This window comes from Schistocerca nitens, chromosome 5 (assembly GCF_023898315.1).
Source record: "Schistocerca nitens isolate TAMUIC-IGC-003100 chromosome 5, iqSchNite1.1, whole genome shotgun sequence".
NCBI classification, from domain to species: Eukaryota; Metazoa; Arthropoda; class Insecta; order Orthoptera; family Acrididae; genus Schistocerca; species Schistocerca nitens.
The window spans coordinates 232,450,209-232,475,557 of NC_064618.1; the positions used below are offsets into that span (position 1 = coordinate 232,450,209).

The 25,349-nt window shown below is 42.3% G+C and overlaps 1 protein-coding gene across 4 annotated transcripts in view; it reads left to right on the top strand.

Moving 5' to 3' along the window:
- The window catches only part of LOC126259256 (RUN and FYVE domain-containing protein 2), a 164,630-nt gene that overhangs the window by 55,342 nt on the left and 83,939 nt on the right, over positions 1-25,349 (top strand). For all 4 annotated transcript variants that reach the window (XM_049955887.1, XM_049955889.1, XM_049955888.1 and 1 more), the window contains 3 exons: positions 4,929-5,136; positions 10,192-10,355; positions 17,054-17,354. In XM_049955887.1, the coding sequence (XP_049811844.1) occupies positions 4,929-5,136; positions 10,192-10,355; positions 17,054-17,354 (673 nt within the window). The remainder of the gene's footprint in view (positions 1-4,928; positions 5,137-10,191; positions 10,356-17,053; positions 17,355-25,349) is intronic.

Sequence of the window (25,349 nt, forward strand, 5' to 3'; positions counted from 1 at the left end):
GTGAAGCGAAGCCACTGTATTCTCCCAAAGTTACTGTTTGGACTGCAGTATGTATTGGAGGCATTATTACCCTTTTTTCATAGAGGGAACAATCACTAGTGAATGTTACGTTGTAATTTTGGAACAATTTGTCACTGCACAGCTACCGTTGGAAGATGAACCAGGCACTGAGTGGTTCATGCAAGATGGGGCCAGACTACATTGCACCAGACAGGTGTTCCACTTTTCTGATGAATACTTCAGGAATGGGGTTATTGTGTTGGTTTATAGCAAATTTACTGGCACAGGGATGGAGTGGCCTCCACATTTTCCCTATCTGACCATCTTGTGACTACTTCTTTTGGGACACATTAAGAGACACTATCTACTAGAACTGTCCCATCATGCTGGACTAGCTTGAATCAGCAATCTTGGTGGTATTTGAATCCATTTCTGTTGAGATACTACAGAAAGTGATGGCAAATTTCATTGTTCATGTGTGCTACCTAGGTGCTGTGAGTGGTGGACATTTTGAAAAAATAGTGATGCAAGTGCAAAGACTGCTTGCAGAGGATGAGTTTAAATATGCTCACTGATTCTGTAAGAGCTGCATAGCATATTGCACCATCTGTTAGCAACTTTTCGAGCTATTTCAAAACCTCTGTTTAAATTATGTCTAAAATTGTTATGACTTTCACAATAAACATATCTTTTGTGCACTCATGTGGATCTAGGTTTTCAAGATATTTATTTTTTAAATCAGGTACTCCTTTGCTGGACGCCCTATAGAATTCTGGTAAAATGTTATCAGCTACAAAGGATCTTTAGAAACACTCGTGCAACCCATTTTAGAATATTGCTTGAGTGTGTGGGACCTACAACAGACAGGGCTGTAAGGGATATTGAATGCCTATAAAGAAGGGCAGCATGTATGGTCACAGGTTTGTTTGACCCATGATAGGGCATCACAGAGATGCTAAAAATCTTGAGCTGATGGACTCTTGAAGACAGTCACCAAATATCCTGTCACACTAACGTAACTCACACACACGTGACCACAGTGTCTGGTAGCTGAAGCCAGACTATGAGCAGTAGCAACAGTACATTACGGGAGAGGCAACAGGGTGGGGGTAAGGAGGAGGCTGAGGCTGGGAGGGGGGAGGGATAGCTGTGTAGGGGTGGGGGGCGTTAACAGCGGAAATATTGTGACAATCGGGCTGCAATCCCAAAACATCATAGAATATTCAGTACACGGGGAAAACTTCAAGAATCACAAAAGTTGAATGAGTAATTTAATAACAAGGGTTCCATTCCAATAGCTGCAATTGATGTAGATGACAGATAATTATGTTGAATAATGTTTATTCAAGAAAGGACATCTCAAATAAATGGGAAGTGATGCTGCAGTTTTCAGTTAAAATACAGACAGAAAATATCAAATGCAGTAAAGTTAACCGAGCGAGGTGGCGCAGTGGTAAGACACTGGACTCGCATTCGGGAGGACGACGGTTCAATCCCGCGTCCGGCCATCCTGATTTAGGTTTTCCGTGATTTCCCTAAATCACTCCAGGCAAATGCCGGGATGGTTCCTCTGAAAGGGCACGGCCGACTTCCTTCCCCATCCTTCCGTAATCCGATGAGACCGATGACCACGCTGTCTGGTCTCCTTCCCCAAAACCAACCAACCAGTAAAGTTACATTGAGAGCATTACGAGAATAATAGCAAAATCCCCAAACAAAACAGTCATCAAAGGTTTGCGAAAACTATGTTCCTTTTGTAATCACAGTGCACAAATTATTCACCATCTAAAAATAATTCAGAGTTCAACTTGATGATTCACGAATTAACACATGCGATACAAGGAACAGTAACTCTTACCCTGTCTATGCTCAATTCTGTATTACAAGCGGAAAAAGTTAAGCGTTCTACTCTGGAGCACACTCAGACCTCTCAAATTATGAAGTCCATTCAGAAGTATGATAGTGGCCGTTCAGTTTCCAGATTCAATCACACCCATGATCAAATCACATACATTACTGCAGGCAGATCTGCCTTCTTCAAGAACTCTACATACAGTCCTTGATCGCTCCCTTGTGCTCTTCCCTTGAAAAGTCCCAGTCCCCACTTGACTCCCATAGTAGTCCACTACTGTCTGCTTTTCCTTTGGCTGAAGGCCATCCCCACCAAAAATACATCCTTCTTACATGTTACAGACATGATTTGATTCATCTCAACCTCTTTCCTGCACTAAACTAATATATCACAACATTTAAATAAAGAAGTGTTACAAACATTCGGTCATACTCAGAACATTCACAGTAAATAGAAAGACAGATTTGTCCATAAATAAGCAAGCCAGTATTCTTGTGCAAGTGTGCTCATGTTAAATGACAACAAATTGTTGTTCATGCCTTCTTGACAGAAACGTCGTTCAGTTCTTATTTCAGTTATGGTGTCTGCTAACACATGCGATTGCCTACTTTTAAATTAACAGTTTTTAATAGCACTCGCAGTCAACATTTAAATAAAGTTATGTGCAAAGTAGTAAACTGTTCATTGATAAATACAAAAGTCTGACAAAATATGAGGTATTCATGCTGTTCTCATTTGTTGTGTAATAGAGGTGGATACAATCTTCAGACAAATGTTTGCATAATGAAACAAAAATAAAAGGCATCATAAATAAATAAATAAGAGAGATACAGATAGGTAGCTTTCAGGTATGACAGCTAAAGTGCAAAGCTATTATCTGACGTAACATTTGTTAAAATCTCATCAAGTGATTAAAAGTTGTTAATTCAGAGTGTCAGTGTGAAAATGTTTATTTGCTCTCTAGTTTTAAAGATAATGAAATACTGTTGTGTCACTGGATGCACCACATTTTTCTGGGATTACAAAGTATTCAGTTTTGCATTAATATTTGATGTGAATTATTGTCAAATCAAAAGATCTGTAACTTAGACATCTTTAAGATTGCCTCATGCTCCACCATTTCTTAGAGCATCTTGTGCACAAAGACCACATGAGTAATTGGCATCCAAATTCCTAGCTTAGGGATTTTCCCAATTTCTGGCAATGCTGCAAGTCTTTGAACCTGAACTTGCTTGTACTGGTCAACTAGCCATAAGCCGAACTGCCACAAAGCATCCTGAGACCTGGCCCTGTTAGCGTTCAGTTGTACATCTAATTCAGCTTACCTCATACCGATACCAGGCAGCTGAGTAGCTTGCCTAAATAAGCGTAATGTAACAACAACAACAACAACAACTAATTGAATTTTTTCTTGCTTTCTACTTTTTCTTCTCTTCCCAAAATCTCTTCATTCTCTGTCTGTGTTTCTGTTTCCTTTACTTTATCCATAATATCCCTGTTTTCTTCCTTTCTTTTATTTAAGGTTTTGTATTCATAATTTTGTTTCTGAATGTATCTCTTTCAGTTATAATTTTCCGACAGGTTCCTGCTTGTTTAAGATATTCTTCTATTTCTTGAAACCAATTGGTTGTTGTAACAGATCTGTTTGTACATCAAAAATCATCTTTGTGAGTGTTGTTCATTCTGTGTGTGTGTGTGTGTGTGTGTGTGTGTGTGTGTGTGTGTGTGATGTCTAATGCTCAGATTGAGGCCATTTCTGATGTGTAGGGTGCTTCTGTTAGAGCAACAGTATTGAAGTCAGTTTGTACGCTTTCTGAAGTTTTTCTGGTCGTTCTATGTTCAATGCCTTGTTTGGTCATCCTATTTATATATATTTCCTTAGATACTTGAATTTTTCCACTTTGTTAATCTTTATGTTGTATTCTTGGCTTGTGTGTTATTGTTCTTTCTTTCCATGTATTGCATTATGACCTGTTTTGGCAGACACTTCATGTAATTGTTCCAGTTCTTCTTATGTTGTTGCTGAGTATTGCCAGGTCATCTGCAAATGCCAGGCATTTTATTATTGCCTTGTTTGCATGTGTTCTTCATGAGTAATTCCATTTACTTTTCTTTCCATTGTTTGATAATTTTGTCCAAGAATGTGTTGAATAAAAGCAGTGAGAGAGACAGCTCCCTGTCTGATCCTGGTATATATCTCGAATGTTTCTGCATTTCCCCCCATAAGTTTTATTTTGGAAGTGATGTCTGTGAGTTTTTGTGCCAATTCTATATTCTTCTTGTGTATCAAAGATAGTCTTCCTGTCTACAGAGCCATAGGCCCTCTTAAAGTCCACAAATTTACAAATGTGACTACTGTGTTGTTCAACACTTTGACCTTCAAAAATGTTCACAGATTCCAAATCTGTTTAATAAAGTTATTTTCTTCGTAAATACATAAATTACTGGACGTAAGTGTTATCCATTGGTGTCCTCTGACCTTTGAACCGGTTTACCCACACACTTATTGGGGGGAGCTACAGTTTAGTGTGGGTCTTAAACCATGGTGCACCTTGACATATTTCACTTTAACAGTCATAGCCAGAAGTGAAAAAAGTGATAAGTGACAGATTTAAATCCTAGGAGTGACCAACAGGGGTTGAACCTGTGACCTTTTAATTTGTAGCCTCATGATTTACCACTGAGCTACAAAGACAAGAGATCACCACAATCAGGTACATTGGTAATGGCTGTGACCTGATGTTTCATACTTTTATTACTAATGCTCTGACATTTAACTGTTGTGAACAACTATTTTGGTTTTCGACAGGCTCCTGTGTTCCAGGTTTTTAATTTTTATAGATTTGACAACCTGCCATAGAGTTCAAGAGTAGTAACTGAGATAATCTACTGTGATATCTTGATTAAAAGAAATTTAAATGAAAATTTAATGTCTAACTTTTACTAAGTGTGCATGTTTGTTTCCCTTCAGCCTCTTTATGTACTTACAGCTATTACCAGTCACACATTTCATTGAACACCACATCTAACAAAAAAAAAAAAAAAAAAATAAAATAAATCCCCTCATTCATTTCAGGACGCATATGGGAAGAGCTCGTGCTTGGCTGCGATTGGCCTTAATGCAGAAGAAACTTGCAGATTATTTGAAAATTCTCATAGACCACAAAGATGATCTGCTGTCTGAATATTTTGAGCCTGATGCTTTGATGATGAGTGAAGAAGCCATTGTTATTATTGGTCTGCTTGTGGGGCTGAATGTTATAGACTGCAATTTATGCGTGAAGGTAAAAATGCTCTGATTTCTGTTTCCATTACTTATGGAATATTTTGTGTTATGCTGATGAGACTGTGTGTGAAATGTATGCAGAAATAGATACTTCATTACCACAAAGAAAATCAAATAGAGATATTTCACAGTGTAATAAGATGTTAAAGCAAGTATGTGGAGAAAATAATTTCATTATATTATAAGCAGTTGCTGGGGTAGATGAAGGTGGGGAGCATAGTACATTGAGATACCACACAAGACACGTTTGTGATGGTAGGTACCAGAACCGGACATCTGTTGCAAACCAGTCATACAGGCAGTGAGAATTATGCCCCCTGGAGTAGCAGTGCTACCCGTAAGATAGATGTGCACATAAGTAAGTGTGCATGAGCAGAAGTTTTCGGCTGCAAATTGTTTGTTGGTCCAAGTTTTTCTGGGGAGTTCTTGCAGAATGTTAGTCGTGTCCTCAAGTCGTTGAGTGATATAGAAACAGTGGCTGATAGAGAGACAGTGGTTAGTCTTTAGTAGAAACTGAGCAGTGAAAAGAATTATCATATATGGACAGAGACCACCCGCCTAAAGATTTAAACCGAATACTCTTAGGTTAGAACTGTTCTTCGACTAGTGCTTCAAGACAGAAGATAAGTTTTCTTCCTACTTTAGTTCAGAGAACATTATCTAGTTTGTGTTCATGGAACTGTAGTCAGCACATGAGAGATAGGCATATCTGCTTTCTGCAATTGCTGTAACGAGTGTTAGCAAAGTTGAGTCATATATTTTACTATTCACTGGTCTGTGTTGTTTTCATGTGTGTGTGCTGCCCTAGAACTGTTGTATCCATACTACTGGCAGTGAGATTTTCATGAAAGTGAGCACCCTTAGTTCACAACAGCAAAGGCATAGGAAAAGATGCACAAGGCCAGGAGGGGGTGGCAGGGAAGTGAGAGGCAGATCACCTCCAGATAATACAGCAGCTGCAAAACAAAGTGAAAGAAGTTTGGAGGGTAGAGCATATAAGGTGTAAAGAGAGGTTAGAGGATGGAGGGAGGAGAGGGGAGGAAAGAAAGATAGATGAGAGTACAAGAGAGTGTGGAAAAAAGGGAGGAAAGGAGGGGAGAGAGAGAGAGAGAGAGAGAGAGAGAGAGAGAGAGAGAGAGAGAGAGAGAGAGACTGAATGGGTTTCCTACTCTCTCCACTCTCACAATCTCACTAGCGTAAACCTGTGCAAACTGGTTTCCTACTACCTCATCTTAGCTCTTCCCTTCAGTCGTCTGCCCATACCTCTTCTACTTCCGGACCATGTACTGTCTTCTCCCACCACTCTGCCCCCCGCAGCCTTTGTGTGTACTCTCTCCCTCCCCCACTCCCCCTCCCCCACACCCCCTCCCCCTATTTCCCTTTCCCCTCTCTCCCCCCACCCTCTCCGGCCCACTCTCCCCCTCCCCCATCTCCCCCTCCCCCGTCTCCCCATCCCCCGTCTCCCCCTCCCCCGTCTCCCCCTCCCCCGTCTCCCCCTCCCCCGTCTCCCCCTCCCCCGTCTCCCCCTCCCCCGTCTCCCCCTCCCCCGTCTCCCCCTCCCCCGTCTCCCCCTCCCCCGTCTCCCCCTCCCCCGTCTCCCCCTCCCCCACCTCTCCCTCTCTCCCACCTCTCCCTCTCTCCCACCTCTCCCTCTCTCCCACCTCTCCCTCTCTCCCACCTCTCCCTCTCTCCCACCTCTCCCTCTCTCCCACCTCTCCCTCTCCCACCTCTCTCATTCCCCACGGCCCCCTCTCCTTCCCCACGGCCCCCTCTCTCCCCTCTCACCCCTCCCCCATCTGTCTCACCCCTTCCCCCTCCCCTCTCACCCCTCCCCCATCTGTCTCACCCCTTCCCCCTCCCCTCTCACCCATTCCCCCTCCCCTCTCACCCCTTCTCCCTCCTCTTCCCCCTCTGTCTCACCCCTTCCCCCCTCTCTGTCTCACCCCTTCCCCCCTCTCTGTCTCACCCCTTCCCCCTCTCACCCCTTCCCCCTCTCACCCCTTCCCCCTCTCACCCCTTCCCCCTCTCACCCCTTCCCCCTCTCACCCCTTCCCCCTCTCACCCCTTCCCCCTCTCACCCCTTCCCCCTCTCACCCCTTCCCCCTCTCACCCCGTCCCCCTCTCACCCCGTCCCCCTCTCACCCCGTCCCCCTCTCACCCCGTCCCCCTCTCACCCCGTCCCCCTCTCACCCCGTCCCCCTCTCACCCCGTCCCCCTCTCACCCCGTCCCCCTCTCACCCCGTCCCCCTCTCACCCCGTCCCCCTCTCACCCCGTCCCCCTCTCACCCCGTCCCCCTCTCACCCCTTCCCCCTCTCACCCCTTCCCCCTCTCACCCCTTCCCCCTCTCACCCCTTCCCCCTCTCACCCCTTCCCCCTCTCACCCCTTCCCCCTCTCACCCCTTCCCCCTCTCACCCCTTCCCCCTCTCACCCCTTCCCCCTCTCACCCCTTCCCCCTCTCACCCCTTCCCCCTCTCACCCCTTCCCCCTCTCACCCCTTCCCCCTCTCACCCCTTCCCCCTCTCCCACCCTATCCCCTCCCTTCCTCTCCCTCTCCCCCTACCTCCCTAACTCCTTCTTCATTACCAGGGGCACGCGGAGTTTCCATGCAGTTTGAGGCGCCATGTCACGGATTGTGCAGCCCTCACACTGGAGGTTCAAGTCCTCCCTCGGGCATGGGTGTGTGTGTTGTTTTTAGCATAAGTTAGTTTAAGTAGTGTATGAGTCTAGGGACCAATGACCTCAGCATTTTGGTCCATTAGGAACACACACACACACACACACACACACACACACACACACACACACACACACACAAATTCTCATTATTACCTTCCTTTCCTTTTGTCCTATCCCCTGCATTTTTTCCTCTCTCCCTCCCTTATATTCTCTACCCGTTGAACTCTTTTTATCTTGTGCAGCCACTGAGTCACCTGGCGATAGATCTGCCTCACACTACTGTGCTACCCCCTTTGTTGTGTCGTGCATGCGTCCTTCCCTATCCAGTCTCCCCACCTCCATCAATCCAGGCAACCGCTTTCGATAATTGGCCTCTCTGCTTCCATGGGTGCATACATGTGAATGTCTTTATTCTCGTGCATGTGAATGTGTGTATTCTTACCAGGAAAAAGAGTAAGAGCTTGAATTACTTGTTTATCAGTCCTCTATAGTGACTGATTTCTTTTCCCTTTTTTAACTAATTTTTCCATCCTGGGATTTCCATAATTGTTATTCATTATATTACAAAGTGTTTTAAGTAATGTAGAATTCACAATGAACAGGGATGAATGGAGAGAGTTTTAAATGAAGCACAGACGACTATTTGATACGGATAGGTGAGTGCAAATATGGCTGCCTTACCAGGATATGCTCCAATTTCACATACAAGACTACAGGCGTACTGTGTGCTGCTGGTAACTTGTCAGTGAAAAGGTTAAAGCTACAGTTTAAACCAAGAAATTTGAGGCACACTGTTAACTGCAGACAGAAGATTGTGCCACTAAATTAGAGTGGATATCAGATTCTCTGTTTATTCTGTAGACCCATAGTGAAAAGTGAAGAAGTGGAATGTGGCGTACAAACAAAAATGTGTACTACGTGTTTACGAATGAACTGATGTGCTATTGTTCCTTCCATAGGTATAAAAGGCTGTAGAATATGTGAAATATTAAACATTTTTCATTTACATATAAATTACAATCTCATTTAAATCGTTTAAACACGTCCATAGTAATGTGCAATTGTAGTACAGCATTGTCAGAAGAAAATGATTTACAGTACTAATTTATGCACTGAAGCATACCAATCCCCAAAATATCCACATAACTGATGAAGTAGTAGGCATAGAAACACAATAATTTTCATTAATATTCAGTTTCAAAACTTTTGAAAGGAAAAAAATCTTGAGGTTTTCGTAATGAACCTTTATAGTTCTTGCGAGATTCATTTGTGGAATCTTCCTGTAAATGCCACATTTTATTGATGTGTTTTTTTCAAGTGTTGTGTTCTGATTTCTACACTTTTGGCACATTTTCTAGCAAGATATCTCCAATAATGAGAAATAATTATTGTTTTTCATTCTGCTCTCCATTATTGTGACATACAATATTTCTTTTACTATGTCAAACTATGGAAAATCCAGGATGGAATGTGACAGTATTATGAAAAGGAAAGCTGCTGCTCACCATATGGTGAAAATGCTGAGTTGCAGATAGGCACAACAAAAAGAGTATCACAATTAAAGCTTTTGGCCATTAAGGCCTACGTCAACAATAGATGACTTGTCTGTGTGAGTTGCGTTTGCGGAAGTGTGTGTGTGTGTGTGTGTGTGTGTGTGTGTGTGTGTGTGTGTGTGTGTGTGTGTGTGTGTGTGTGCGCGCGCGCGCGCTTGTATTGTTGACGAAGGCCTTAATGGCCAAAAGCTTTAATTAAGAGAGTCTTTTTGTTGTGCCTATCTGCGACTCAGCAACTCCGCTATATGGTGAGTAGGAACTTTCCTTCTCATAATATCTTTTTCCTGTTTGCTACACTTGTCAGTTTAGTTTTGCAAACTTGGAACATTCAGTGTTTGATTCATCTATAAATGCAGTGGAGTCATTAAGTAAGCAATTGTATGTCAGACTCTGCCTGATTATGTGGTTCTTATCTATTGCTACAATTTTTTTGCTAAAGCTATTTTTTCAAGTTTCAAGTCAGGGTTGTGTCAGTTGCATAATGATTATTGTGATTATAGAATGTTAATGTCACTATGTTTCAGTTTAATAATGGTTTCTTCTGGTCTCATGGTGGACATGAGTTTTGAATTTTCGTCTGCAAACAGTTAAAGCACGATCTGAAAGTAGTGACTGATAAACTTCAAACATATTTATAACACTTGTATTTCATGAACAAAATTCCTTTTACATTTCATACAGGTTTTTTTTCCCACAATGCACTGTCAGACTCTTGAATTATTGTGAGCATTATCATTGCACTGCATCACAGATTTTATTTTGGAGAAAGAGAGACATAGAAAGTGATTGTTTTCAAATTTTATTTTTTGTTTCATTTTACAGGAAGAGGACTTAGATTGTCAGCAAGGTGTGATAGATTTTTCATTGTACCTGCGTTCCTCAAATCACACACCTGAGGGTTCTCCAGAAGATGAGCTGGACCAAGACAACATGACTACAGTTCTTGATCAGAAAAATTACATAGAAGAGCTTAATAGGCATCTTAAGTAAGTATAAATTGAGACAGCAGTGCCATGGTAACTGTTGAACTGTTGCCGCATGCGTGCGTGTGTTAATGTATATTTCACACTTCTCTGTTGAAGATATGGTCCTGGGGTATGGTGGAGATGGCTGTGGGGAAGAGGGCCTATGGGAATGAAGGGTGTGCTGCAAAGACAACTTTCATCTGTCTAATTGAGAGAAGCTTATGTTGAGAGGAAGGATCCAAATGACACGAATTGTGAACCAGCCATTGAAATTGAATTTGTCACTAGATGGTCAGTTGAGCTTTTGTCTACAGTTCAGTGGTGGCCATTCATTAGAGTGGACATCTCATTGGTGGTCATGCCCACGTAAAATGCTGCTCAGACTTTCCACAGAGCTGGTATATAGCTGGACTGCTTTCACAAATAGCCCTGCCTCCAATCAGATAGAATAAACCTGTGACTGTGTTGGAGTTAGATGTGCTGGATGGGTGTATCAGACAGGTCTTGCACCTGTATCTTCCACAGGGACTCATGAGGCAAGGGGTTGGAGGTAGGTGTGGCATCAAGTCTGATACATCCACTCAGCACATCATATTCCAGTCCTGTCACAGCCTTGTCTTACTCCAGCAGAGGCAGGGCCATCTGTGAACACACTCATGTCGTATACCAGCTCTGCTGCAATTTCTACTCATTGTTTTATGTGGTCATGATCATCAATTAAATGTCCATTCAAATGACTGACCCCTGCCAAATTGTGGCTAATTACCCAGTGGCAGAATGCAATACTAAACACATTTCCTTTAAGTGACTGCTTTGCAGCCCATGCTATGTGGACTGTTCCTTCCAAGAGCATCTTCTCTGAACTAGGTAGTTATCTTTCAAACACATCCTTCATTCCCATAATACTCCTGGCCCCAAATCTGCTAGCCCCCTACTCTGCATCCACCTCCATCCTGCCCCAGGACCCTAAATTCACACATTTTGCACTCACACCTTCTTCCTTGCAGTCTCCCCATCCTCTGTTGTCGCCCCCTCTCAGTCTGCTCTTCCACATTATCATGTTCATTGTCATTGTGTGCTGCATGAACGCATTGGTACCAGTGCCCATATCGCATTTCTGTACCATACACCTGCTATCTCCCCCTCAAGCATTCCTATCTTGTGCAGTTGCTGCTGATCTCCTCCCAGCCGTCAACTACCCTTCCCCAACCTTCCCTCTTGTTCCGCACCTACTTTTTTCCCTCACCCCAATTGAGCTGCAAATCTCCTTTTCTGGAATACTATATTCAGCCAGTTTATTGTATCTTCAGAAGTCTGTGTGTGTTTGATATTTACTACTAAATTATTTATATTCCACCACAACTTCCCAGTACTGTAGTTTCACAATTCTTTGACATCCATGGTAACATTCTGTCATACTACAGCCAATAGCCACCTGATATTTGATGGAACATCTAGTGTAATTGAACCTGAAATCTACTTTCCCAATTTATGATAATGGCTCAAATGTATAAAAGTCCATTGCCAAATGTGTGCATGCATTGATTTCATATCAGTTTTAAAAAAAGAGGATTTATACAAAGTTATTTTTTTTTTCTTTTGCAATAATGAATTGATAGAAGGATGGACTTCATATATTGATAAAGTTTTAATATATTGTTGAAGGTAAGTAGACTTTTTTATAAAAGAAGTAAGTCACTGAAAAATTTTGTAGAGTTAGGCAAAATGGAGAAATAGGGTATGATAAATTTGATAAAAAGCTGAAAATAATAATTTTATGTAAGAAGAAGATATAGAAATCTACTAGCAACCGGTGAGAAGTTATCGTCGTGTGGCATTCAAAATTAATATGCACTATCAACATTTGTGGATTTGATTATGCACTGTAAAATGAAACAGAGTTAAATGTTATCCTATTTCTACAATGTTGAGTGGTATTCCCCATGTTAGAGAAGTTGGAGAATCTATAGAAAACTGTAAATGAAATGGTTGTCTGTGTTGTAGAAGAGGGGAAAACATGTTAGACAGAGCCATGGGATGCCATGAATAGAAATGTGTGTGTTGGATTCAGTTTGTTAGCAAGAAGATAAGTAAGGCTTTTAATGGAGGGCTGGGTGAGAATTGAGGGACTGTAATGGGATAGACTAAGAAAACTCAGATGATGTCAAACTGCTTCTCTGTTTCAACTATTAAAGCTTATATCAAAACCATTTTTAGCATCATTTTCTTCCATTAAAATTGGAGGTACTACATTTATTTCTGCAGAGAAAATTATTGATTTCATTTCTTCATATCAGTTGAGAATGAAACCTCTGTTTAGGCAGAATCAAACAATGGAAAATCCAGGATGGAATAACAACAGTATTATGAAAATCAGTATCCAGAGCCCAGTCCCAGATACTGTTCCTGTGGTGTTGCCTAGCTCATGGAATCCCCCCCCCCCCCCCCCCCAATGGTCTGACCATCAAATTAACCATCCCTGGCTGCAACTCCTCCCCTCACAATTACCTCTATTTGTTCAAATCCTGTCAGTCCATAGTCCTCACCAACTTAGTTCTGTAAAACCATATAAATCAGGCTCAAACCTTCTTGTATTACTTCACCTCTGTTCTTAATATTCTTCTGCTCTGCTATCCGAAATTCCTGTATCCCTCTCCCATGTTGAAACTCTTGCCCTCCAGCAACTAGAGTAGTATGCATAATGCCGCCCCAAAAAACTGTCCAACCTGTTTATCATCTACTCCCATCTTGGATTACCACTACTCATCACCTCTACAAGAACCTGCATCAAACCTCCCCTGTGTCCCTTCACCACTGAAAAACCCTGCCTTGCAGATCGACTACATATAGCACACCCTCAGAAGCTCCCACCACCAAACAAAATACAGAACCTAAACTGACTCGAAACAGAGTCATGAACCTGTCCTTCAAAATCCTCAGTCCCACAGAAGTATGTCATTTCCAGAGGCCATGAGTTTTTTCCCACTCCCAAATCCAATGATGTTGGACTAGTTAAAGACCTTCTCTCCTTTTTCCCAGCTCCTACAGTGGGAACACTTTCTTGCTACTAACCCTACCAACGAGATTCAATCCAAAACCAAAATTGAACCCTGTCTGACTCATTTCACTCCTCCATCCAACACTGATCTAGCCCTTCCCCCTCATCCACCTTACTGCCCTCCAAATCACCCCCTGTTAACATTCCAGAATTTCCTTACCTCGGACCTTGCCTCACATCATTCCCCAAAACCCTCAACAAGGAAACCAGCTTCCCATCTGCAAAAGAACAGCAAGTCACCACTTAAAAACTGAACTTGACCTCATACTCTGACCTGGCAACAAAGGCTCCACCACTGTGGTTATGAACTGCAAGGATTACCTGGAGGAGAGACTTTGCCTGCTGTCACATTTGTCCATGTACAAATCCTGCCACATTGACCCCATCTCAGCAACCCAACAAGATCTCCAGCCCCTCCTCAAATATTGAGGCCCATCCTACAACTTCTCTGCTGAATGAATGTGACACTCTCCTCGTCCCTACCAATCATCACACTCCTATCTTGTACATGCTTCCTAAAATCCATAAATCCAACCACTCATGACACCCCATTGTGGCCGGTTACTGTGCACCACTGACAAACTCTCTGCGTTCATGGATCAGCACCAACCTATCCTCCTATATGAAAGGCACCAACTGTTTCCTCCATCAGCTCTCCACAGTTTGTGTTCCTTTACCATCTGGTGCCCGGATTGTTACTGTTGATGCCACCTCTCTCTACCTTGCTGCTATTGAACACTACCTTTCCCAGTGTACGATTGACTCCAAACAACCAATCTCCTTCCTTGTCGCTGTGACCAACTAGTATATTCTCACCCACAATTACTCCTACTTTGAAGGCTTCACCTACAAACAGATCTGTGGTACAACTGTGGACATTCCCATGGTGCCATCCGACACCCTATCCACATTGCTTTCCCTGATTTGCAGCATGTGGTCCTACTCAATCGAACAAGCCATGTTTCTCAGTGTTGACTTCTGTCTCAAGGATGATTACATCAGCAGCTCCATCCACATCAAACCTACCAACCACCAACAGTACCTCCACTTCGACACCTGACACCTATTCCATACCAAGAAGTTCCTACCTTACAGCTTAGCAACCATGATCGTTGCATCTGTAGTGATGAGCAGTTCCTCATCAAATATACCAAGGGTCTCACTGAGGCCTTCACACTCTGAAATGACCCCCTACCCTCAACCTTTTTCAGAAACATATCTCCTCTGCCTTCTCTCTCCAGTCACGTACCACCTACCACCTTGCACATACCCACTGTCCGCTGGAGTAACTGAATCACAGTCTCTGCCAAGGCTTCAACTACCTCGCAGTGTGCACTGAAATGAGGAATATGCTACCCATTATCCTATCCACCCCTCTCATAGTGGTATCCAGCCCCCCTCCCCTCCCCACCACCACACTGAATCTAAGTATTATCCTTGTCTTTACTTCTTGATCCCTTCTCCTAACCCCTTGTCTCATGGCTCATATCCCTGAAATACACCTCAATGCAAGACCTGCCTCACCCATCCTCCCATGACCACCTACTCCAGTTGTCTCAGGTATCTCTTACCCCATCAAAGGCAGTGTTATATGTGATAGCAGCTATGTAATCTACAAACTAAGCTGCATCCTCTGTGCTGATTCCTACAAGAGAATGACAACTAATAAGGTGTCCATTTGCATGAATGGCCACTGCCAAATTGTGGCCTAGAGACAGCTGGACCACCCTGTTCTTGCATAAACCAATATGCTTCACTTCAGTGGCTGTTTCACAGGCTGTGCCATTTGGATCCTTCCCACCAACACCAGCTTTTATGTGTTGCACAGGTGGGAAATCTTCCTACAATGTATCCTTTGCTCCTGAATCCCCATGGTCTAAGATCTGTGCTAGTCCCTGTCCTACACACACGAATCACATTTTCTGCTCCCACTCCAGCAATGCTGCATGGGGTAGCTGCGCGGTCTGAGGTGCCTTGTCACGGTCTGTGTGGCTCCCCGGGTCAGAGGTTCGAGTCCTCCCTCTGGCATGTGTGTGTGTGTGTGTGTGTGTGTGTGTGTGTGTGTGTGTGTGTGTGTGTGTGTGTTGTCCTTAGCATAAGTTAGTTTTTAAGTTTGGTTAAGTAGTGTGTAGGCTTAGGGACTGATGACCTCAGCAGTTTGGCCCCATAAGACCTTACCATAAATTTCCAATTTTACTCCAGCAGTACAAATGCCTTGTATTCCACCAATGCACCTATTAGTCTTTTTCACTTCCCTATGTCTCCCCTCTTCCTTTTCTGCTCTCCTTTGCCGTCCCTCCCACCCAACACAGTCATCTCACTTTGTACCTAGCAGCCCCATCCCCCCATCCTCCTTGCCGCCGCTGCCGCCGCCGCCGCCACCACCGCCGCCGCCGCTGCCACCACCACCACCACCACCACCACCACCCAAGATTTCTGTTCATGTCAGACACAGTTGCAGCCCTCACTTGGGCCACAGCATCGGGAGACTGTGTATGTGGGTTTTCTTTGTGTGTTTATTATTTCTGGAGCAGGATTTTTTTGTCTGAAAGCTTAAATATTTAGCAGTGTTTTCATTGTGTCCATCAGTGACCCTACACCGCTTGTTTAGGTGAGAAATAACAAGTTAATATGATTGTCACTATCCTTTGACAATTTTTTGTGTGTTTTGTAAATATGTTAATTTATTGTTAGAGGTGAAGGCACATGTCTAGGTCTTCTTTTTGTTGTCACTGTGTCCCCCATCAGCACAGGGTCAGTATTGTTATGAATGAATTTGCTATGGTGTTCTAAGGGGTGGCTGGATGCACTTCTTGTTATTAATTTGTTACCCTCTGGAAGGGAATATGTATGCCGTAACTTTCTGTGTGTAGGTTTATTCATATGAAAGTGAGCAAAAGTTTTTAAATGTTTGTGAATCATATAACTGAGGTGTGACTTAGGTACCAGCCCAATATTCACCTAGTGAGTTGTGGTAAACAGCCTAAAAACCTCGTCCAGGCTGGCCAGCGTACTGACCAGGGCTATCCGGGCAGGTAGTGTTGTTGCACATGTGTTTAATATTGCAGCCCGTCAAGAAAAGTAATAAAAGTGAAAAAATGGCATTTTTAGTTTATGTCCCAGAAAAACACATGTGAACTGTCCCAGCATGCACAAAAATTATAATGGAATTTACTGCCAAAAATTCTTACTTGAAATGTAAGGGAAGCTTATACTATTTCATTCAGTATAAGTCATATGGAATTAATTGAAGTATTGTCCGCTCCCGGTAGCTGAGTGGTCAGTGTGACAGAATGTCAATTATAAGGGCCCGGGTTTGATTCCCAGCTGGGTCGGAGATTTATTTTTATTTATAATTCAAGTATTGCATTTTTGAGTTGTGTCACCATCCCTGCTAGGATGTGATACAATTGCACATATATCATGTAGTACAGTGCATTGAGGACCTCTATTATTTCAGTGACTGGTATGATGACTGAATAAACTTAAGCTGTTTGTTCAGGAACTCTGTATTTTGCTAGTCTTTCAGGGGAATTTAGCTTCATGTACTCGTAACAGATTTCAGTTGTTGAAATAGTATTTTGCTTGCCATACATATAAATATATGATAGTTTCTCATAAAGCTGAAGCTGAACTACACTGATAGTCTTTCACATTACAGTGCCACAGTAACAAATCTTCAGGCAAAAGTTGAAGCATTAACAACAACAAATGCATTGATGAAGGAAGATCTTGCTATTGCAAAAAACAACCTCTTAACACTATATGAGGAAAATGAAAATCTTAAGAAAGAGCTTGGACTTGATTCCAACTCGGAGCGAATGGACGAAGGAGGAGGAGAACAAAATCTGCCAGCTCAAAATAAGAAGACCGAACAGTCTGCAGAAGTGGAAGATCTGAAACAGCAACTGGAAAATGAGAGAAAATTGAGGCAGGAGGCTGAAAAGGAACTGAATTTACAGGTAATCTTACTGTACCTTCTTATTCTATCCCATTTTGCTGCCTGTGAGTAATGAATTATTAAATGTTAAGTGCCTTCTCCTTCACCTACCCAGTTGGTGTACAAATTTGACTGTGGCAAATTTCTTTACTCTTTTTCTTTTCATGTAAACAAATTCTTGTCATTGGCCTGTTGTCATACATCTACAATTCCTATAAAAGACTGTACCATTCTCAGACCACTGTTTCATATATTGTATAAGAATATGCAGCTGCCAGTAATGTCAAACTTGTTTGAACAGTACTCATTTCTAATCATCAGTACTTGTAATTTGATCAGACTGCCATATGACAACACAGTGTTCATGTCCAAATGTTAAGCACAATGGAGAAATAAGCCATATTTCCTTAACAGTGTGTGAAGTACTCACATCTCATTGCGTCATTCATGTGGACAGTGGGGAGCATTTTACCATGAAGAAAGTCATATTCAACTACTGCAGGAATTCGTAAATATATTCCTGCCATAAGAGTTTATTGTGAGTACTAAAAAGTTAAACTGTCTGCTTCATTAATAATGCACCATTGTGAGGAAGTTGGCTGTCAGAATAGTGTGTACAGAACTGGGTGTACTGTTTTATTGAAATGAAGTTTATTAGCTGTGAACCAAAAGTTTCTTCTACAGAATGTAGCTTGTTATGTTTATAAGTTCATGACTTAAATCTGTAACAAGATGGCTTTTATCATCTGCAAACAAAACAGCTTTAGACCTGTTTACTACTTCTAAATGCAAGTTATTGATGTGTATTAAGGAAAAAATACATCCTTGTGTGGGACTCAGTAAATGCTGCATATTACATTTGCCTAGTTGTATTTGAATACTTCAGCAAGCAACAGACTGGGAGTGGTAAGCTACCAGACCACAAAAAAATGTAGCACTTCTCCCAGAAAAGATAAATTTATTTAAAAAGGTGTGAAATTTAATAATCTCAAATGAATATGAGGAAATGAGCAACAAATACTTAATATTTGAAATTTGAGAAATTTTCGGTTCAGATTTGACAGCACGACCTAGCTTGGAGCTTCTGTCTCAAAATAATGTCAGTGAAGTGCAATGTGAATTCATGCATTGCTAAAATATGCAGAAAAGAATTTCAGTTAACACGTGTTAAAGTAAAAAAGGAAAACCACGTTAAGCACCGCTAAACATTTAGTTAACACGTCAGTTAACACCTTCAACCACAGCAGACCAGAACAATCTATGAGCAGCCATAAAACAATTTAAAATATAATCTCTGCGTAAATCAGAGAAATATTATTAGAAATACTTCAGTAGAATGCAAATAATGCAGCTAGTTCATTAAAACAGTGTATAAATAAAATTTTAATCTCACTCACATGGCTACAACTAAAACAGCAGACAATACAACTAAACTTATATTAACCCTGAGTACCAAATAAATCACAGAAGACCAGTGCCAAACACCATAAACAGTTTTAGCACTACCAGTTAACAAAATGGCAACTGGTAGGCTCTTTAAATAAAATGAGGCTTAACTCAGACCTAAACACATAATACAAAGAATGTTACAACATAGCTACTAGTTCGTAATAACTGTTTGTGTAGTCTATTCAGTAAGGTCCTCGCCATAAGAGTCCAACAAGCAAAGATGACCATGGCATCCACTTTGCCTTTGAATTCTGTATGATGTGGATTGGCAGGAGCCAATCCACGGGGTTTGGAGGAAGCCGAAAGGCACGCGTTTAAGCTCACGCAGGCTGGTGTGAGGTCTGGAACAGGTCAAGTAATGAATACTAGCAAATAACGTACGTAGCTTCTGGAATACTTAACTTTAATCCATTATTGGTGAACATCGATCTGACGGGACATGCATCACAAGATAAATAACAAATGATAATGGCGCCTTGCTAGGTCATAGCAAATGACGTAGCTGAAGGCTATGCTAACTATCGTCTCGGCAATTGAGAGCGTAATTTGTCAGTGAACCATTGCTACCAAAGTCGGCTGTACAACTGGGGCGAGTGCTAGGAAGTCTCTCTAGACCTGCCGTGTGGCGGCGCTCGGTCTGCAATCACTGATAGTGGCGACACGCGGGTCCGACGTATACTACTGGACCGCAGCCGATTTAAAGGCTACTACCTAGCAAGTGTGGTGTCTGGCGGTGACACCACACTGTAGACAGCAAATAGCTGACCAAAATCCCAGGATGTCTCTCACAGAATGTAAACAGTGCACTTCCAGTTGTGTAAATTGTTCAAGAATCAGAAGAGGAGGGTGTTACGGGAAGATTTCAGTTAGATTACATCATGGTCAGGCAGAGATTCTGAAATCAGACATTGGATTGTAAGGCTTACCCAGGAGCAGGTATAGGCTCAGATCACAATGCAGTAGTGATGAAGAGTAGGCTGAAGTTTAATAGTCAGGAAGAATCAATATGCAAAGAAGTGTGATGCGGAAGTACTAAGGAAGGACGAGATACACTTGGAGTTCTCTAAGGCTATAGATACAGCAATAAGAAATAGCTCAATAGGCAGTATAGTTGAAGAGGACTGGAGATCTCTAAAAACGGAAATCACAGAAGTTGGAAAGGAAAACATAGGTACAAAGAAGGTAACTATGAAGAAATGATGGGTAACAGAAGAAATACTTCAGCTGATCGATGGAAAGAAGGAAGTACAAAAATGTTCAGGGAAATTCAGGATTACAGAAATACGATAGTCTGAGGAATGAAATAAATAGGAAGTGCATGGAATCTAAGATAAAATGGCTGCATGAAAAATGTGAAGAAATCAAAAAAGAAATTATAGTCAGAAGGACCGACTCAGCATATAGGAAAGTCAAAACAACCTTCAGTGAAGTTAAAAGCAAGGGTGGTTACATGGTAATATAAGAGCGCAATGGAAATTTCACGTTAAATGCAGAGGAGAGAGCGGGTAGGTGGAAAGAGTACATTGGAGGCCTCTATGTGGGGGAAGACTGTCTGATGTGACAGAAGAAGAAACAGGATTTGATTTAGAAGAGATGGGGTATACACTATAAGAGTCAGAATTTAAGAGAGCTTTTCAGGACTTAAGATCAAATAAGGCAGAAGGGATAGATAATCTTCCACTAGAATTTCTAATATCATTGAGGAAAGTGGCAACAAACTGACTATTCAAGTTGGTGTCTATAATGTAGAGTCTGGTGACATACCATGTGACTTTCAAAAAGATGTCATTCACACAATTCTTAAGACTGCAAGAGCTGGTAACTGCAAAAATTATCACACAATCAGCTTAACACCTCAGGCAACCAAGTTGTTGACAAGAATAATACACAGAAGAATAGAAAAGAAAGTTGAGGATGTGTTGGATGACGATCGGTTTGGCTTTAGGAAAGGGAGAGGAACCAGAGAGGCGATTCTGATGTTGCAATTGATAGAGGAAGCAAGACTAAAGAAAAATCTAGACATGTTCATAGGATTTTTCGACCTGGTAAAACGTTCGACAATGTAAAATGGTGCAAGATATTCGAAATTCTGAGAAAAACAGGGGTAAACTGTAGGGAGAGATGGGTAACATACAACATGTACAAAAGCCAAGAGGAAATAATAAAAATGGATGACCAAGAACGAAATGCTCTCAGATTAAAAAGGGTGTAAGATATGGATGTAGTCTTTTGCCCCTACTTTTCAGTCTGTACACTGAAGAAAGAATGATGGAAATAAAAGAAAGATTCAGGAGTGGAATTAAAATTCGAGGAGAAAGGATATCAATGATACAATTTGCTGTTGACATCACTATCCTGAGTGAAAGTGAAGAAGAACTGCATGATCTGCTGAAGGGAATGAACAGTCTAATGAGTGCAGAGTATGGATTGAGAGTAAATCGAAGAAAGACTAAACTTATGAGAAGTAGCAGAATGAGAACAGTGCGGAACTTGATATCGGGATTGATGGTCATGAAGTAGATGAAATAATGAAATTGTACTACCTAGGCAGCGAAATAACCAATGATGGATGGAGCAAGGATCACATCAGAAGCAGACTAGCACTAGCAAAAAGGACATTTCTGGCCAAGAGAAGTCTACTAGTATCAAACATAGGCCTTAATTTGAGAAAGAAATTTCTGAGAATGTATTTTTGGAGCACAGCATTGTATGGCAGTGAAATATGGACTGTGGGAAAACCGGAACAGAAGAGAATTGAAGCATTTGAGATGTGGTGCTACAGATGAATGTTGAAAATTAAGTGGACTGATAAGGTAAGGAATGAGCAGGTTCCGCACAGAATCGGAGAGGACAGGAATATGTGGAAAACACTGACAAGGAGAAGGGATAGGATGATAGGACATCTGCGAAGACATCAGGGAATGTCTTCCATGGTACTAGAGGGAGCTGGAGAGGGCAAAAACTGCAGAGAAAGACAGAGATTGGAATACATCTAGCAAATAATTGGTGATGTAGGTTGCAAGTGCTTCTCTGAGTTGAAGAGGTTGGCACAGGGAGGAACTCATGGCAGACCGTATCAAACCAGTTGGAACACTGTTGACGAGAGAGAGAGAGAGAGAGAGAGAGAGAGAGAGAGAGAGAGGAAGGAACCCATCATAAGATACAGTGAAGAACAGGTTGCATGTAGCACAGAGCACATTCACTGAACACAGTAATACAGGTTACAGAATAGCCCGAGCACTCGCTTGCGATTGCTTAAATAATAGTGTTTCTTTAGTGGCTCACCAGGGCACACCACAGGGCCAACCCAGGTGGCCTCTATAAGCAGGCTTGTGAAATGTAAATCGCGCACGTCATGGGTAAAGGCACATCACTCCTCCCTTCTTGGGAGCACATAAAAACACTAACAAAACAAAAACAAAAAAAAAACACTGTTTGACCAGACCTTGAAGGCCCAATGATGCCAACAGGCTGCACTGTTACCCTCAGCCTCTAGACATCACCGGCACCAGAAGCAGATAGGGAATAGGGAGAGGCATGTGGTTAGCACACTGCTCTCCTCTCTCCTGTCCATTCTCTTTTTTTTTTTTTTACCCGTGCCAATACTTCTCAGTCAAGTAGCTCCTCAATTGGTCTCTCAAGGGCTGAGAGCACCCTACTTGCAACGGCACTTAGGAGACCCAGATGATGACCCATCCGAGTGCTAGCCATGCTCGACAGTGCGTAATTTTGGTGGGAACCTGTGTTGACACTGCAGCAAGACACTAGGTACAGAAAAATGCAGGGTACAGAAAAATTCGTGGTACAGGAAAGGAGCGTGGTACAGAAAAAAGCATGATACAGAAAAAAGTAATGGCACCGAAAAAGCACTGATACCATGAAAAAAAAGGCACTGATTGCACAAGCCACTGAGGTTACGAGTTGCAGAAAACACCAATGATGACACGGATTTCCATTTCATCACCTGATGATGGCGGCTGCAGCACCATGTGGCGGTCAGTCAGTGGCGATTAGGGATGGAAGTGATGAGGGGCGGCTGGGTAGCCTATCCTCCTTAGTGTGAGAGGCTGTAGGCAGGACCGGGGACAACGTCTCCATTGTGACATCGTTGTCAAGGTCAGTGGCTGGCACCGGAAGCATCAGGGGGGACATTGAAAATGACAGGTACTCAGGACCCAGTAACAGATGTGGCAGCGGCTGTGGCTTCTGGTGCAACGGGGGCTGCACTGGCGGTGACAGTTGAGGAATGAGGGTGGAGGCAGGAACCCCAAATGATGATCTCCCAGAAGTGACCTCCGCAATGGCGTGAACCAGACTCTCTCTGACTCAGGAACAGGGATCGGCAGTGGCGGGGGCAGGTGAGGCAGTGGGCACTCCAGAACAGACCCCACTGTGCATGGCCCTAGCTGGTCAAAGTGACGGGAAGTTTATCCAACAGGAATGCAGACAACACACAGGTGCTGGCCCCAGCGACCCCCGATGGATGACAGGTACCCACTTCGACTGGCGGCTGAAATCCCAAGCGCAGACAGGTGCTCCTGGTCAGAACTGACACAGCTAGCGACAGATGTAGCTTCAGGTGCAGCAGGTGAAGGAGGGTCCATGGTTGGCGTCCATGTGGCAGCTCTGCCAGGCTCTTGTCCATCATTGGATTGAAATGGTACGAACACAAAAAAACAGTCTAAAGCAGATTTCAGGGGGCCTGCTAGATACATAGTTCTGAATCTGAGTCTTAAACATCCGAACCATGTGTATGGCCTCACTATTAGATTGACGATAAAACAGTGGAGCTATGAGATGTTGAACACCAATAACCCGACAAAAAGAGGCAAATTTTCAAGAAACAAACTGGGGGCCATTATCAGTAACCATGGTATCCCTCAATTGCAAAAATATTAGACAGGACCACGATAATGGCCACCGCAGTCTTGGATGGACAACGTGCCAGTAGGTAAATTTGGACTAGGTGTCCACTACATTGAGCCAATACTGGTTTAGGAAGGGACCAGCAAAATCAACATGTAGATGCTCTCACAGGTGCTGTGGCATTGGCAAGGGGAAAAGAAAAGGTGCCTGTGGGGGCCACCTGTTGCTGAACACAGTGAGTGCAAGTGGCAGTAAGCTGTGTAATGTCCCCATCTGTGCTGACCAATACACATGCTGGCGAGCCAAAGCCGCTTACAATAAAAAAAAGAGAGAAATTATCTCACTAGCGAAACAATGGCAAGAGACTGCTTTTTGTTGTTACTTACACTGCCACTTTCTTTGATAATGATCAACAAGAACCAAATAATAGCTGCGTATAATAGAAGATGTTCTGAACGAGAGTTTAGCGAAAATTTTTCTCCGTTAGAAAATCTTTGCAGACGCCTCTTTAGTACATTACAGTCTGCACAGAAATTAGAGTCATCTTAGATTTAAAAATTCAGGCAGTTGCCGTGCTTCATTTCTGACTGTATCACTAGACAGCATAAGAATAATACGAATATAAACGTGACATGATATGTATATTCTTCCGCGTCTTCTCGGTCTAGTTTCGTAGTTTATTAGGCAGACAGGATTTAAATGAGATAGCAGCAAACACGAAAGAATACCTGGCATAATGTTTACATTCTTCTACCTGTTCTTTTAATTTATTTACTGACGCAGAGGTTTTGGCGCCAGTATTTATCTTTGTGCCTGCAAAGCATACCTGTGTTGCGCTACATATATTTGACGGCAGAAGTTAGTTGTGGCGACACCTACTAACATTTTTCAGAACGTCCTCTTACTTTGCACTCGATTCTAAGCCGCAGGTGGTTTTTTGGATTATAAAAACTGGAAAAAAAGTGCGGCTTAGATTCGAGTAAATACGGTATACAATACTTCATAACAAAAACATTTATTTTAATTCTTCCTTAGATTACAAATTAAGCAATAACAGTGGCAAAAAGTGTAATTGCCCTTAAAAAAAGTGAGAGTTGAGTTCTTGAGCAATTTCGTGTGTAATGGGCTTTCCTATGGAAAAGACGAAGTGGTGCATGTAGAAATATTTAGCTGCTGCAATTTAAGGTGTGCTCTTAGGATCCTGCCTAACAGATGCTTGGAAAAATCAGCAAAAATTTTTCGATGACCAGTGTTACTTGTCAAAACTTAGCTTTCATTGATGAAAAATATCATCAGTAGTTGTATTTTGCAAAGAAAGAATACATATTATCGCGCCATATTTTCCCAATGTGAAAGTTCATTGCTGGGCCACTCATAGTGCTACTACAGTATTTTTTTTTTCCATATCATAGTATGGGTGTCGCTATTCTTATAGCTTGGTGTTCTGTATTCAGAAACTACCTCCCTGTCATTGGTGAATTCATAATTATACTTTCATAACACAGAAATATGCAGTGTACATGTTGCAACATATTAAAGATCTTTCCTAAATGGGTTTTTTTTTCTGCTGGGAGTGCCTGAGAGTTTACACTGGTAATAAAAACCTTTACACCATCTAAAGGATTGATAAGTTTTACAGCTCCAAGGGAAAGTATATTGTCACTGAACATGGAGAAACTGTACATTCACCTGTGGTGTAGTG